The sequence below is a fragment of the Indicator indicator genome, chromosome 34 (assembly GCF_027791375.1).
Source record: "Indicator indicator isolate 239-I01 chromosome 34, UM_Iind_1.1, whole genome shotgun sequence".
NCBI lineage: Eukaryota > Metazoa > Chordata > Aves > Piciformes > Indicatoridae > Indicator > Indicator indicator.
The window spans coordinates 1,386,219-1,401,231 of NC_072043.1; the positions used below are offsets into that span (position 1 = coordinate 1,386,219).

Genomic DNA, 15,013 nt, shown 5'->3' on the forward strand with positions numbered 1-15,013 from the left:
TCTATAGAAACTGAGCAGCAAACAGGTAATTTTCTCTGCAGATTGCTTCTATCACCTCTGCAAGAGGAATGTATTTCCCTTGTGTCTTCTTAATCCCCTGTTATTTTCATTATAAATTTAATTAAGCTCTCCTGGAGAACATTCTCTGACATACAAGCTGAGTTTGGTGGTTTTCTGTCAGAGTGGGGACAGAAAGGAGCTGCTGAATTATGTAGCAATTGGATTTCTTTATTTTTTTTTTTTTATACCCTGGGTGAGTGTTTCCAATGATATTAAGCAGTGGAGATATCCCCTGAGCCCAGCTGGATCAATACAGATGAAGTGAAGAGAAATTGCTGGACAGAAAAGGCCTCATCCAACCTGGCCCTGCAGACCTCAGCATCCATCAGCATACCTGGAGCAGTCCCTTTGAAAGCTTTTTGGTGTCCAGATTTGCTTCTGCCTTGCTTTGGAAAAAAAAAATAGAGTTTATTCCATGCAAGTAGAATATAAAAGGCCTTGAGACTTTGAAGCTGTTTCAAAAAGGCAACAAAAAGTACACAGATACCTGAAATTTCTATGTCTTAATCTATCTGCTCCTTCACTGAGCAACCTGATCTAGTGGGAGGTGTCCCTGCCCATGGCAGAGGGCTTGGAACTGGATGATCTTTAAGGTCCTTTCCCACCCAAACCATTCTGTGAATCTGTGAATCCTCTCTGTGCAAATCAGGTGAAACCAAATCCCCAAAATCCCAACACAAATCAATTTCCCAAACCCCAACACAAACCAAACTCCCAAACCCCAAAACTAAACCCCAAAACCAAAACCCAACACAAACCAAACTCCCAAACCCCAACACAAACCAAAAAATCCATCACTAACCCAAACCCATCATAACCCCAAACCCCCAAACCCAACACAAACCCAAACCCTAAAACCCCAAAACTGAAGCCCAACACAACCCCAAACCCAACACAAACCCAATCCCCAAACCCAACACAAACCTAAGCCCCAAACCCAACACAAATCCAAACCCCCAAACCCAAGACAAACCTAAGCCCCAACACAAACCTAAACCCTAAAACCCCAAAACTAAAACCCGACACAACCTCAAACCCCAAAACCCAACACAAACCCAACCCCCCAAGCCCCAACCCAACCCAAAGCCCCAACACAGCTCAAAAACCCACCCAAAAACCCCCAAACCAAACCCCAAACCCTCTCCCTGGACTGACTTCAGTAACCACTCAGCTTTTGGTTTGCAATTTTGGGCTGCTGGCTTTGCTTTTGCTTTTGCTTTTCTTGAAGACATCTCTAGCAGAGGGAGCTTGGTGCTCCTGCTGCCACTCACAGCCATCCTCTTGCAGAATTTCAAGCATGACTGCTAAGGAAAAACAGCCTCAGAGTGATCCTGGAGTAAAAATGTCACACCAAGGGAGAGCTCTCTTGCTACGCCTCACACTTCTTTAATCTCCTGCCTTTGACAGCTCAACAACAGCTAAACAGCTCAGGTCTCAGCAAGAGCTTTCCAGGCTGTTGGAGGAGCAGAAGGATGACATTTTAATTAGAGGAGAACCTTCCAGTTGCTACAAACAGAGCTCAGTGTGAGGCTCAGCATGAGCAGAGCTGCAGCAGGGCTCATGGCATTGCCAAGTAGTTGCCTGGGTTTGAGTCCTGCTCTTCCCCCTGGGGCCCAGGATGCTGCTGGGGTCAGTGGGACCTCTCCACAGAGACATCTTCTGGTCCTCTGCACAGGAGCCATTGCCAGCTGCAGGTCAAGATTAGGAACATAGAATTGTTTGGGCTGGAAAAGCTCTCTGAGATCATTGAGCCCAAGCAGCAACCCAGCCCCACCATGGCCACCAAACCATGGCCCCAAGTGCCATGGCCACAGGTTTCTGCAACACCTCCAGGGATGGGGACTCCACCACCTCCCTGGGCAGCCTGTCTTGAATGTCAAGTTCCCATCTTACCTGGAGCATTTCAAACCTGATGTGCTGCTCTGTCCTGAGCAGACAACTTCCAGGTTTCCCTGGGCAAGAGGAATTTCTCAGTCACCAAGCCTAGAGGAAACCACTGAGCAGAACCTCCTCATAGCTACATTTCAGTGTCTGAAGGTGACCTACAGGGAGGCTGGGGAGGGGCTGTTTAGAGGGGCTTGGATGATAGGATCAGGGAGAGTGGTTTGAAATTGGAGCAGGGCAGAGTTAGGTTGGACATCAGGAGGAAGTTCTGCACAATGAGGGTGGAGAGACACTGGCACAGGTTGCCCAGGGAGGGTGTGTTTTATTTTGTTCTGGTTACAGAAATGAGATGTCAGAAGATCTGACACATTGCTGAGCCATATGCTTGCTGCCTGATTTCCAGCAGCAGATGAGAATCTCCTGATTCAATTCCCACCTGTGCCAAGACCATTTTACACCAATTTGCTTTGTAGGAAAACATGGAACAAAAGCAATAAACTCTGTGGAAGACAGACACAGGCTGCTGGGCACAGTTTCAGCCTTGCCCATACAAAAAGGCAGCACAAAGATTCCATTTCCATCCCTGCACAGCAAGCAGCAGAACAGGAAAGCATTGCCCAAGGCAGCACCCCCAAGCCAAACTGTTCTACAAGCTTGGTCAGACTGTAGGAAGGATCTGGTCAGCTTCCTTCTGCAGCTCCATTTTCTTGTCCTCTTCTTGTGTGCATGCTTAGAAACTTGCATGAAACAAACAAACAACACCAGAAGGGGTTGTGGAGCAGCAGGGGACAGGATCTGGTGGCTTGAGGCACAGCAGCTGACACTCATCTTCAAGGCTAGGTTGGGTGAGGCCTTGAGCAACCTGCTCTAGTGGAAGGTAGGTTGGAACTGGATGATCTTCAAGGTCCCTTCCAACCCAGCCCATTCCATGAGTCTATGAACCTATCACAGCCAGACTTGGTGAGCCTACAGATCTGTCCTCCCCGAGACAAACCTGGCTCTGGGCAGCTGAGCATCGCTCACCACAGTCCTGTGCCCAAACTTAGTCCCCAGCGAGTCCTGGCCCTGCAGCAGTGTGATGATGTTCTCCCTCTGGTGCCTGACTGCCAGCTGCAGGGCTGTGGAGCCTGTGATGTCCTCCAGGTCGAGCTGAGCTCCAGCCTTCAGCAGGGTCTTGATGATGGCCATGTTGCCCTTGAGGACAGCCAGGTGCAAGGGTGTCCAGCCCACTTTGTTCCTGGCATTGACATCTGCCTTGCACTCCAGCAGGCTGATGACAGTCAGGAAGGAGCCCCTCTGCACAGCCAGGTGGAGGGGAGCCCACTCGGACTTCTCAGCCATGTTGGGGTCTGCCCCACACCTCAGCAGCTCGCAGACCACCGGCTCCTCGCTGTAGCGAGCGGCCAGGTGCAGAGGGGTCCAGTCCATGCCTCCTCTAGCATTCAGCTTGGCCTGGCTGTCCTTCAGCAGGTGGATGATCTCGATGTGCCCTTTGAAGGAAGCCAGGTGCAGGGGGGTCCAGCCTTTGTCTGTCCTCAGCTCCACGTTGGCTCCGTACTTGATGAGTTTCTCACAGATCAGGTACTTGCCCCTCACCACGGCCAGGTGCAGGGCACTGTAATGGTTCTGGTCCAGGCTGTTGACACAGGTCCCCCTCTTCAGCAAGTAATGCACCACCCTGAACTTGCCTCTCTCCACTGCCACGTGGAGTGGGGTCCTATGGTTCTTCTGCTTTTTCTCCAGGTCTGCTCCTTGGCTGGCAAGCAGCTTGACCAGGCTGACGTGCCCGAAGCAAGCTGCCACGTGCAGGGCGGTCTTCCCGTCCACCTCCTGGGTGTTGGAGTCAGCCTGGCGAGACAGCAGCACTCTGGCAACGTTCTCAAAGTTGTTCTGTGAGGCCAGGTGCAGAGGGGTCCATCCATCATGCTCCTGAGCGTTGACCTCTGCCTGGTGGTCCAGCAGCAGGCGGACAATTCGGTCGTCCCCGTTCTGAGCCGCGAAGTGCAGCGGGGTCCAGCCCTCGTCATCCGGCACGTTGAGGTCTGCCCCATGCTCTATCAGAGCTGAGCACAGCTCTGGGGACCTCCTCTGCACAGCCATGATGAGTGGGGTGTAGCCACAGACCACCTGGCTGTTCACGTTGGCTTTGCAGCTCAGCAGGAACTTCACCTTCTCCACGTTGCCCTGCATCACCTGGAGGTGAAGCAAGGTGAGGCCATTCTCCTGCAGCCTGGGGATTCCCTCAGGCAGGAGCTCCTCAGGGCCTGCAACCTCGCTGGGCAGGGCTGGGAGAGGAACCTCCTGATGGGCAGCTTCTAAAGGCAAGGGGGGGAATAAAACAGGAGAAGGAGCGTAAGGCCAAGGGAAGAGGTGGGAGGGAGGCCATGGCCTCCTTCAGAGCGTGGCATGAAAGAGCACTTTGGAGATGGGGAATGTGAGAAGAGGCAACACAGCTCCAGGCAGCCTCTTAGCAGGGAGACCTTTGGCCTCTGCCTGCTCTTTCCTGGATGGTTCTTTCTCCTTAAGCTAAGAGGAAAAGTCACCCAGATGGAAAACCTTCTTGAGCCTGTCCCTGCAGCTCCTCCTCACAGCTTCCCCCACCTCGTGTTACAAAGTCCCCTACTTACCACCACCTCTGGTGGCTCCTGGGAAGGGGAACTCCTCTCTGTCAGGCTGTTAGGAAGGGGGAAAGAAAAAGGCAGATGGTGAAGTTGGCTGTTTGCAGCCTTTGGTGCCTGCACATCGTCTCCCTGTGCCCTACCAGTTTGTGTTGTCCTTCCCCTGGCCTTTGCCCAATCCCTTGGCTGCACCCAAAACTCAGCAGAGCAAAGACACCAAGAGGAATGTGGCAGCCTGAAAATGACCTCTGGGTGCCCACCAGACTTTCCTCATACTCCTTTGCTGCCTAACCTTCATCTCTCCTGCTCCCTCTCTGCAGCACCCCAGCTTTCCATGCTTTTTGTTGCACAGGGAACCCCAAAATCTCCTCAACTCTTTGTTCTCAGGCATCTTGCTCCTTTCTGACTGCACCACCAGGCAGAACCTCAAGCCAGCAAGTTCTCCACTGCTGTTCCTCCAGGAGCTGGGCTCAAGCTGTGACTACCCTGAAGCCTGATCAAAGAAACTCAGGGATTTAAAACCTGCTTGGTTTGTTTGTTTGGTTTGGTTTGGGTTTGTTAGTTTGTTTGTTGTTTTCTTCTATGGGAGTGATTAAAACTGCAGTGTCCTCAGCTCCACAGAGCTGGAAAATGGTCATCTGAGACACAGGGACAGCTGGAGGAGGGCAGATTGAGACTGGAGATGAGGAAGAAATTCTTGCCAGTGAGGGTGGGGAGACACTGGAGCAGGTTGCCCAGGGGGTTGTGGATGCCTCCTCCCTGGAGATGTTCAAGGCCAGGTTGGATGAGCCTTTGAGCAACCTGGGCTGGTGGGAGGTGTCCCTGCCCATGGCAGAGGGCTGGAACTGGATGATCTTTGAGGTCCCTTCCAACCCAACCCATTCTGTAACTCTCTGAACACAGAGGATCCAAAATGCAGGTCAGGCAAAGTGCATTTCTTTTGCTTGAGCTCCAGGATCTTCCAGGTCCCTTCCAACCCAACCCATTCTGTGACTCTGTGAAGCAGGGAAGGGGCTCAGTGGAGCTTCCTAGGAGCTGGTGTGAGGAGCTGCTCACCTGCTGGCTGCTGGGGATGGCAGGCTTGTGGGACATCTTCCTGACAAGGCGCTCGTTCTCCGGGTCCAGCACCAGGCTCTGGATGAGGGACAGCAGCATGTCTGTCTCCACAGGGATGTCTGCCAGAGCAAAGCCTCTGTTAGCTCTCTGGCCTGCCAGGCTCTTCACAACCCAAGCAGTGCCTGAGGCTGTGGAAGTCTTCCCCACATCCTCCACATGTGGAAGGAGAGAGGGAGCAGGAGGATTCCCAAGCATTCCCAGGGCACCAGCTGGTTGTGTCCTACCCCACACCTGTGAAACTTGGCCTCTGCTTAGGGTCTTGGTCCCAACACCTCTTCATCAAGTCAACCATCTGCTGGCATTCCCCTGGCCAGTCATCACTGATGGGCTCCAGGCAGGGCCTCTTCCCTGCTGCCACCTTGACTATGATGGCCATCATGTTGGCTCCTGGGGAAGAGCAAGGGGCACTGGGCTGTCCTGGCTGCAGCCAGCCTGCCAGGAGTGCAGAGCACCTCAGGAGTGCTCACATTTACCTGCATAAGGTTTCTTCTGCATCAGGACCTCCCAAATGACGATTCCAAAGCTGCAGGCAAGGAGAGATCATCATCACAGGGACAGAAAGTTCCCTTTTACTGCTTTCACCTTCTTGAGGAATGAGAAAATTAGGGAAGGAGCTCTTCAGGCTGGGAGGATTTCATCCCCCACATCAAAAGGAGAAGGTCTTATGAATCATCAGCTACACCTCGGATGCCATCAGTATAAATTCAGGTTGCTGCTGGAGGTGGAAGCTATCCTGGCACAAGAGTCTTGTGCTGCTCTGCCAGTGCCAGGGACAGGAGCTGTTGGTCAGGGGCAAGCTGGCAGCTGGGGACAAGAGTGCAGATTGACTTGGTGCCACCTGCTGCTCTCCTTATGGGTTCCCAGACTGCATCAGGTTGGAAGGGATCCTCCAAGGGCATCTTCTCCAACCCCCTGCAGGCAGCAGGGACAGCTCCAACCAGAGCAGGCTGCCCAGGGACACATCCAGGCTGATCCTGAATGTCTCCAGGGATGGGACCTCAACCACCCCCCTGGGCAGCCTGTGCCAGTGTCTCCCCACCCTCACTGTGCAGAGCTTCCTCCTGATGTCCAACCAAACTCTGCCCTGCTCCAGGTCCAAACCTTTGTCCCTGATGACCTTTAAGGTCCCTTCCAACCCAAACCATTCTATACCTTCCAGCAGCCCAGCAGGGCATGGAGGAGGCAGCAGAGTCTGCAGCTGACAAGGGACTGGTGCTGCACAGAGGAGCAGCTGCTGAGGGGCAGGAGACTCTCCAGAGCCAATGCTGCTCTCTCTCCCCACCACTGAGGCTGCAGCACCACACATCACTCCCAGGGTGTTCCCCCCAAGGACACTGTGCAAGGCAGGGAGCCAGCATGGAAACGGAGCAAGGTGAGGTGCCAGCCCCTCTGCTGCCTGCAAGAGCTGGTGGCAGCCCTGGGTGGCCCTGGGCAGAGGCAGTGCTCACCTGTACACATCATACTTGATGCCTGGGGGCTTGCTGTTCTGCAGGAACATCTCAGGGGGGATGTAACTCAAGGTGCCTCTCAGAGCAGAGCTCTCAATGTACTGCATCCGGCTGGACTGCTCCATCCACTTGGACAGCCCAAAGTCTGAGATCTGCAGGCACAAACCAGGAGAGATCTGCAGGCACAGACCAGGAGAGATCTGCAGGCACAGACCAGGAGAGCTCTGCAGGCACAAACCAGGAGAGATCTGCAGACACAGACCAGGAGAGCTCTGCAGGCTCAAACCAGGAGAGCTCTGCAGGCTCAAACCAGGAGAGCTCTGCAGGCTCAAACCAGGAGAGCTCTGCAGGCTCAAACCAGGAGAGCTCTGCAGGCTCAAACCAGGAGAGCTCTGCAGGCTCAAACCAGGAGAGCTCTGCAGGCTCAAACCAGGAGAGCTCTGCAGGCTCAAACCAGGAGAGCTCTGCAGGCTCAAACCAGGAGAGCTCTGCAGGCACAACCCAGGAGAGCTCTTCCCAATCTCCAGTCTCAGTCTGCCCTCCTGCAGCTTCAATCCATTCCCTCTCATTGTATCACTCCCAGCCCATGTCCAAAGTCCCTCCCAGCTCTCCTGGAGCCCTCTTCAGGTACTGGAAAGCTGCTCTGAGGTCCCTCCAGAGCCTTCTCCAGGCTGAACAGCCCCAGCTCTCCCAGCCTGTCCCCACAGGGGAGCTTCTCCAGCCCTCTGAGCATCTTTGTGGCCTCCTCTGGACTCTCTCCAGCAGCTCCAGGTCCCTCTTATGCTTGGGAGCACCAGAAGTGGAGGCAGGGCTGCAGGTGGGGTCTCAGCAGGGCAGAGTCCCCTCTGTTGTCCTGCTGGTCACAGCCATGGCACAGATTGCCTGCAGGGCTTTGTGGACACCATGGGAGCTGCTTCCTACAAGCCCCACTGGTCACTCTTTCACTGGGTGCTCCTGGGGAACCTGGCTGAGCAGGTTCTGGGCTCCTTTGGCAAGCAGTGAGGAATCAGCTGTCCCTGCAGGGGCAGCAGGAGGCTCATACCTTGACATGCATGTTCCCATCCAGGAGAATGTTGCCTGGCTTCAGGTCTAGGTGCAGCAGAGGAGGTGTCATGCTGTGCAGGAAGTTCATAGCCAGGCTCATCTCATGGATCACTCGGAATTTGAGCTGCCAGGACAGCTTGTGGGTGGGGAGAATCTTCTCCAGGGAGCCTCTGGCCATGTACTCCATCACTATCCCCAGAGGGCTGTTGCAGACCCCATAGATGGTGACAATGTGCTGGAATTTGATCTTCTCCATCTTGGTTGCCTCTTCCATCAGGCAGTTCATGCTGGTCCTGGGAACAAACACCCCAGAAAGGAGGCAGTAAGAAGAGGTAGGGCCATGGGGTGGCACCAGGGGATCCACAGCAGCTGGCTGCTACCCAGGCCCTACAAGCAGCCCTGCCCACCCCAGAAACAGTCACTGCACTTCACCCCTTGGATGCAGAGAGTGCCAGGGTGGAAGGGACCCCAGGGATCATCAGCTCCAACATTTCCAGGTGACAGCAGAGTTGCAGTGAGCTGAAGCTGAAAACTCTCCAGTGCAGGGGACTCCACTGCTGCCCTGGGGAGATGATTCCAGAGTCCAACTGTTCCCATGGGGAAACATTTTCCTCTGGAGTGCAATGGGAATGTCCCCAGCAGTCCCTTGTTCCCATCACCCCCTGGCTTCTCCAGGGGACTCCTTGCCAGGAGGGAGTCTCCATCCCTTGCTGCACTGCTCCATGGCACATCCCAGTGCAGTGTCCCTCTGCTTGTTTCTACACTAAGGGTGACACAGAATCATAGAATTGTCAGGGCTGGGAGGGACCTCAAGGACCATCCAGTTCATTCCCCATGGTGTTTCCCTGGATCCTGATGGCTGATCCATGCCTTTCTGCACACCACATGTCCGTGGGGCAGGCTGCAGGCAGCCAGGCTCCAAGGAGACAGCACCCTGCTGAGCCAGAGCTTGCCCAGCCAGGGGCTGTGCCTTGGCCATGGCTGCACCTCTGCCTGCAGCCTTCTGGCTGTGACCACACTGAATCTGGTGCCAGAGGCAGTCTAGACAAGCCTGCCCTTGCTGCCAGCTGGGGCAGATCTGTTGTGCTAAATCTTGACATTCCCCAACCTGCTGAGCAAGTTGGGGTGCCCAGATCAGGCTTGCAGCAGCCAGGCAGTGAAGTGCCAGAAGGGCATTCAACAAGCACAGCCTGGGAATGGAGCTGAGCTCACAGCAGCTCTGTGCTGGGCCACTGAGAGCTCTAAACACGGTCCAGCCAAGCAAAACCTTCTGGCAAACCTCCTCTGGCAGACTGCCCATGGTAAAAGGTGTGGAGGGATCTCAGGTGGTGTCTTTCCCACAGCCTTAACACAGCAAAGCAGCTGCAGCCTGCAGCACAGGGGGTTGCAGATTGCTGCATGGAGCTGAAGTGACTGAACCTGGCCTTGGAAACCCCCAGGCAGGAGGAAGCCACAGCCTCCCTGGGCAGCCTGTTCCAAGTCTCTCCATCCTCATCCTGAAGAACTTCTTCCTCAGCTCCAGCCTAACCCTGCTCTGCCTCAGCTTCAAACCATTCCCCCTTGTCCTGTCTCCAGACACCCTCAGGAAAAGTCTCTCTGCAGCCTTCCTGCAGGATCCCTTCAGGTCCTGGCAGCAGCTCTAAGGTCTCCTTGGAGTCTTCTCCATGCTGCACACCCCCAGCTCCTCCTCACAGCAGAGCTGCTCCAGCCCTTGGATCATCTTTGTGACCTCCTCTGAACTTGCTCCAACAGCTAAATTTTCAGATTCAGTTTTTCAAGCCCTGCTGATTGCAGAATTAGATTTAAAAAAAAAAAAAAATCAAATCAAATCATCATTGAAGATTTCTGTTCACACTCAGCCATTCTTCTGGAGCATGCACCAAGAGCTGAGACAATCCCTGAAAGCCTCATGACAACATTTCCCAGAGCAGAACTGATTAACTCAGAGCAGTTTTTCTCCCCTAAAAGCAAATGAAATGCAAAGGCAACATCTGAAGAGCAAAAGCAGAGCACAGCAAAGGGGACAGGCCCTGCTCAGAGCACAGAACCACTGACATGGAACCATCTCAGCTGTGGGCAGCAACACAGAGCCACAGAATGCCAGGCTGGAAGGGAGCCCAGGGATCATCTGGTCCAGTGTGGCAAGAGAAAAAGTCATAGGAGGTTGTGATATTTAATCAGGAAAAACCTTTCCAGCTCAAATGCCATCACATTGTGGAATACTAACAGCTGCTGATCACCACGACTGCTACATTCCATGTGGTGCCAGCACTGGTTGGGATCCCCTGGCTTTGTTCTACCTCCAGACCCAAGGCAGGCAGCAGAAGAGTCTCCATAGGTGAAAGACTAAGCCGAAGATGTGGGTGCACCATGAAGAGAGAAGAGAGCACCTGGAGGGGAAGGAAAGCCAAGCAAAAAGAGCCCTGCAAAACCAGCTTGGGAATTCTCTCTCCCCCACCTTTAGATGTTGTGATTTTGATCCCTAATTTGGCTTAAAAGATCCTCATTTGCCCCAAAGTGTGACAGAAGTGACCCAGGCTGCTTTCATAGGATCACAGAACTGTCAGGGCTGGAAGGGACCTCAAGGATCATCCAGTTCCAACCCCCCTGCCGTGGGCAGGGACACCTCACACCACAGCAGGTTGCTCACAGCCACATCCAGCCTGGCTGCAAAAACCTCCAGGGATGAGGCTTCCACCACCTCCCTGGCAGCTGTGCCAGTCTCTCACCACCCTCCTGGGGCAGAATTTCTTCCTGACATCCAGTCTGGCTCTGCCCATGCCCCCTTTAGTGCAAGGTGCCCACTCCAGCCTCCAGAGAGCGAAGCTCAGTGCCCTGCTGAAGTGCTCCTTCCCCTCCAGCACAGGCACAGAGCATTTCCTCCATCCCTTTGAGTACCAAAATCTTCAACCCCCCTCCAGAAGGAAGCAGCCCTGCAAAGCCTTCCCTTCAGAGCTCTAGCACCAGCTCACCACAGCTGGCTCTGAGTGGCAGCTGGAGCTGCTGAGCCAGGCTGAGGACCTGGCAGTTACCTCTCCAGGCTGGAGTCCTGCAGCAGGTATGGGGAGCACTTCACTGCATAGACTGTCCTCCACCTCCTGTGCTTCACCTGGTACACGTGCCCAAAGCCTCCACTGGCCACCTTGACCCAGTCATCCTCAAAATCCTCCTTGCTGAAGACAGTTAAGCTGCCCAGCTGCTGGTCTCTCTCTGGAGTCATGACAGAAGAGGCAGCCTGGCTGTCAGCCTCCTGCTCAGGTGGTGTCAAAGAGGAACCAAGGAGCTGCTCCTGCTTCTTCCTGGCGTGGGGAGGTGGGGAGTTACCTGAGATGAGCCTCGGTGCTTGCTGCCGAGAGGTGGATCCTAAGTGTCCCTCTCCTTTGATATGCAGAGCAGCTGCATGACTTCATTCCAGGCACTCCTGCCAGGCTCCCAGAGCCTGCCCAGGCTGGGTACCTCCCAGCCCCCTTCGAGCATGGGCTGGGCACTGGCAGAGCAGATGACACGCAGCAATGCTTTGGCAGTTGCTCTGTGCAGAGGCTGGCATCCCTCACCTGGGCACTTAAAGGAAGGCCTTAGAGAGGCAGAAACCCACAGGGCTCCTGTGCATCACCACCTGTGTGAGCAGGATGAAGTAGGGAAGGTGGAAAACACTCCAGAAAGATAAAGAAGAGAGGAGATCCCCAGACCAACATGTGGCAGATGTGAGCAAACACTGCAGCAGGACCACAACCAAGCTGGTGAGCCAGGGTGGGTACCTCAGGGGTGCAAGTGGCTGCTGAATGCCTGCAAGGGGCTCCCCAGGCAAGCTGAGCACAGCACAGAGCCAGCCTGAGCAGCTCAGCCATCCCCATGTGAGCTCTGCTGACAGCAGGCAATGCCTGGAGCTGCTCTGCACCTTGGCTCCCCAGCTCCAGAAAGGCTTCAGTGACATTTGCCTGGATCTAGTGAGTTCCAGAGTCTGCTGCAGGCTCTGGCAGTGGCTCAGTTGCTGTCCTTGTGCTGCTGAAGCTGCCTCCAGGAGGAGCTTGGAAGGATCCAGAGAAGGAGATTCCCCAAGCTCTCTGGGCATCCTGCTGCAGGGCTCCAGCAGCCTCACACCAAAGGTTCTACTCCTGTTCAGATGGAACCTCCTGGGTTGCAGTTTGTGTCTGCTGCCCCTCAGATGTATGAGAGAAAGTTCTTGAGGCCAAGCTGTCTCCTGGGCTGCTCCCTAGCAGTGTGAGGCACTTTTAGCAGAGCTGTGTTGGTGTCTCCTTCCTCTTTCCCACTGCACCTTACCAGGCTCTGCTGCTCTCTGTGGGCTGAGCAGCAAGGGGCAGGGGCTGCAGAGTGGACCTCTGGTCACTTGCTGGCACTCAGGTGGCAGAGCTGAGGAGACACTCAGTGCATCCCCAGTGCCCTGTGCTCAGGAACAGGCAGGACAAAGTGGTACTGGAATGCTCAGATTTTATTCTAGAAAGCCCAGAAGCAGAGGGAGTGGAGGAAACCACTCCATGGATTGAGAGCAGCTGCTGCTTCCCTCCCTCCCTCCCTCCCAGAGCTGAGAGGTGAGCTGCAGCCACTGGCAGGGAGCTCAGCACCCCCCAGGGGCAGCCTCAGCTTCAGTGGCCTCAGAGCAGAAGGTTAGGAAGTGAGGCAGCCAAGCCCACGGTGCTGTTCCTTCCACACCTAGGGATGCCTCTTCTTGCTTCTCCACCACTCCAGAACCAGTCTGCTGGTACCTGGGGCTGGCCCCCACCAGCTGCACCCCTGACCCAAGCCCAGGGCAACCCAGCACACAGCATCCCCCCTCCAGGTGCTGAGCATCAGTGCAGAGAGTTTCCAGTGCTCAGGCTGTGCCCAGCCCTTGGGAAACAGCAAGAGCCTCCCTCTGCCAGTGTCCTGGGTACAGGTGGCACCACTGAAGGCACTGCAAAACCAAGGTGAACTGGCAGCAGCAGGGGGAGCAGGTCCAGTCCCACAGATGATCAGGTCCAGTCCCACAGATGATCAGGTCCAGTCCCACAGATGATCAGGTCCAGTCCCACAGATGATCAGGTCCAGTCCCACAGATCAGGTCCAGTCCCACAGATCAGGTCCAGTCCCACAGATGATCAGGTCCAGTCCCACAGATGATCAGGTCCAGTCTCACAGATCAGGACCAGTCCCACAGAGATCAGGTCCAGTCCCACAGATGATCAGGTCCAGTCCCACAGATGATCAGGACCAGTCCCACAGATCAGGACCAGTCCCACAGATGATCAGGTCCAGTCCCACAGATGATCAGGTCCAGTCCCACAGATCAGGTCCAGTCCCACAGATGATCAGGTCCAGTCCCACAGATGATCAGGACCAGTCCCACAGATGATCAGGACCAGTCCCACAGATGATCAGGACCAGTCCCACAGATCAGGTCCAGTCCCACAGATGATCAGGTCCAGTCTCACAGATCAGGTCCAGTCCCACAGATGATCAGGTCCAGTCCCACAGATCAGGACCAGTCCCACAGATGATCAGGACCAGTCCCACAGATGATCAGGACCAGTCTCACAGATGATCAGGTCCAGTCTCACAGATCAGGACCAGTCTCACAGATGATCAGGTCCAGTCCCACAGATCAGGTCCAGTCCCACAGATGATCAGGTCCAGTCTCCCAGATCAGGTCCAGTCTCAGGCCCTGGCAAAAGCTCCACTTCCCAACATGAGGTTTCATCACACACAGAGCAGGAAGGGGCTTGCTCTTCACTAACAGAGAGTTTCCACGTTTAGAACCTGTGCAGGCACTCCCAAGTCCACCCTGCCTGTGCAAGAGGCACTGCCAGAACACGGAGTTATCTCCCCCGAGATGAGGACCACATCTCCCAGCTCAGCACCAAGCGCCTGGGGACAACACCCAAGGCTCTAGCGCACGGTGACAGCCAGGCGCTGCTTTATTTCCTCCCGCAGCAGCAGCTGCATCTCTGCCACCTCCTGGCAGCTCAGGACCTCGGCACAGCTCTGCAAGTTCAGCCTGGAGCAGAGGCTTTGAGTGCCGGGAGCTGTCCAGGAGCTGGCTGGATGTGACCCTTCCATAGAATCACAGAATGGGTTGGGTTGGGAGCTCCAAAGCTCACCCAGTCCAACCCCCTGCAGCCATCCCTGCAGCAGGGACATCCTCAGGTTGCCCAGAGCCCTGTTTTGAGCCTCACCTTGATTATCTCCAGGGCTGGAGCCTCAACCACCTCCCTGGGCAGTGCACTCCCTGCTGCACTGCTCAACCACCCTCATTGTAAAGAACTTTTCCCCCTGAGCCCTCCCTGGCCACGGTGTGCAAAGCAACCTCACCAAACTGCTCCCCACCAGGGACCCAAAAGCTGCAGCCTGCACACAGGAAGGTGGTCAAGCACCTGCAGAGCCTGCAGGCAGCTACCTGCAGCCTGTGCCTTGTCACAGCTGGGCAGCTGGAGGTCACACAGGACAGGCCAGCTCCTTGCTGCCACAGCCCAGCTGTGCTACTTGTGCCACGCTCTGCACGGCTGCTGGGGTGTCCCAACACATCCACTGCAGGCCTGGGAGGAGAATTCTGCTGGGACACTCCAAAGCTGCCCACCAAACATCTGCAGAGGGGTAGGAAGCCATCCCACAGCAGCTGCCATAGGACCCTGGCTGGTTTGTTCTCTCCAGAAGAGAGGGGGAAGTGCTGCTGCTGCTGCTGAGCAGCCTCTGAGGTGCTCACTGCCCAGCCCAGGGAGCCACAACCCCCTCACCCCACACTGCTTCTGTGTGCTGTCCCCACACACACTGCAAGAGGAATCACAGAATTGTCAGGGCTGGAAGGGACCTCAAGGCTCATCCAGTTCCAACCCCCCTGCCATGGGCAGG

General features: G+C 55.2%; 1 protein-coding gene across 1 annotated transcript; it reads right to left on the reverse strand.

Moving 5' to 3' along the window:
• Positions 1 to 2,910: 2,910 nt before the first annotated feature.
• On the reverse strand, positions 2,911 to 11,390 carry ANKK1 (ankyrin repeat and kinase domain containing 1). Its single transcript, XM_054395677.1, has 8 exons — positions 11,203 to 11,390; positions 8,169 to 8,463; positions 7,127 to 7,278; positions 6,152 to 6,201; positions 5,910 to 6,065; positions 5,619 to 5,737; positions 4,572 to 4,617; positions 2,911 to 4,259 (listed from the first exon to the last, which is right to left on the reverse strand). The coding sequence occupies exons 1-8, from the start codon at positions 11,388 to 11,390 to the stop codon at positions 2,911 to 2,913; spliced, it is 2,355 nt and encodes a 784-aa protein (XP_054251652.1).
• Positions 11,391 to 15,013: the final 3,623 nt, after the last annotated feature.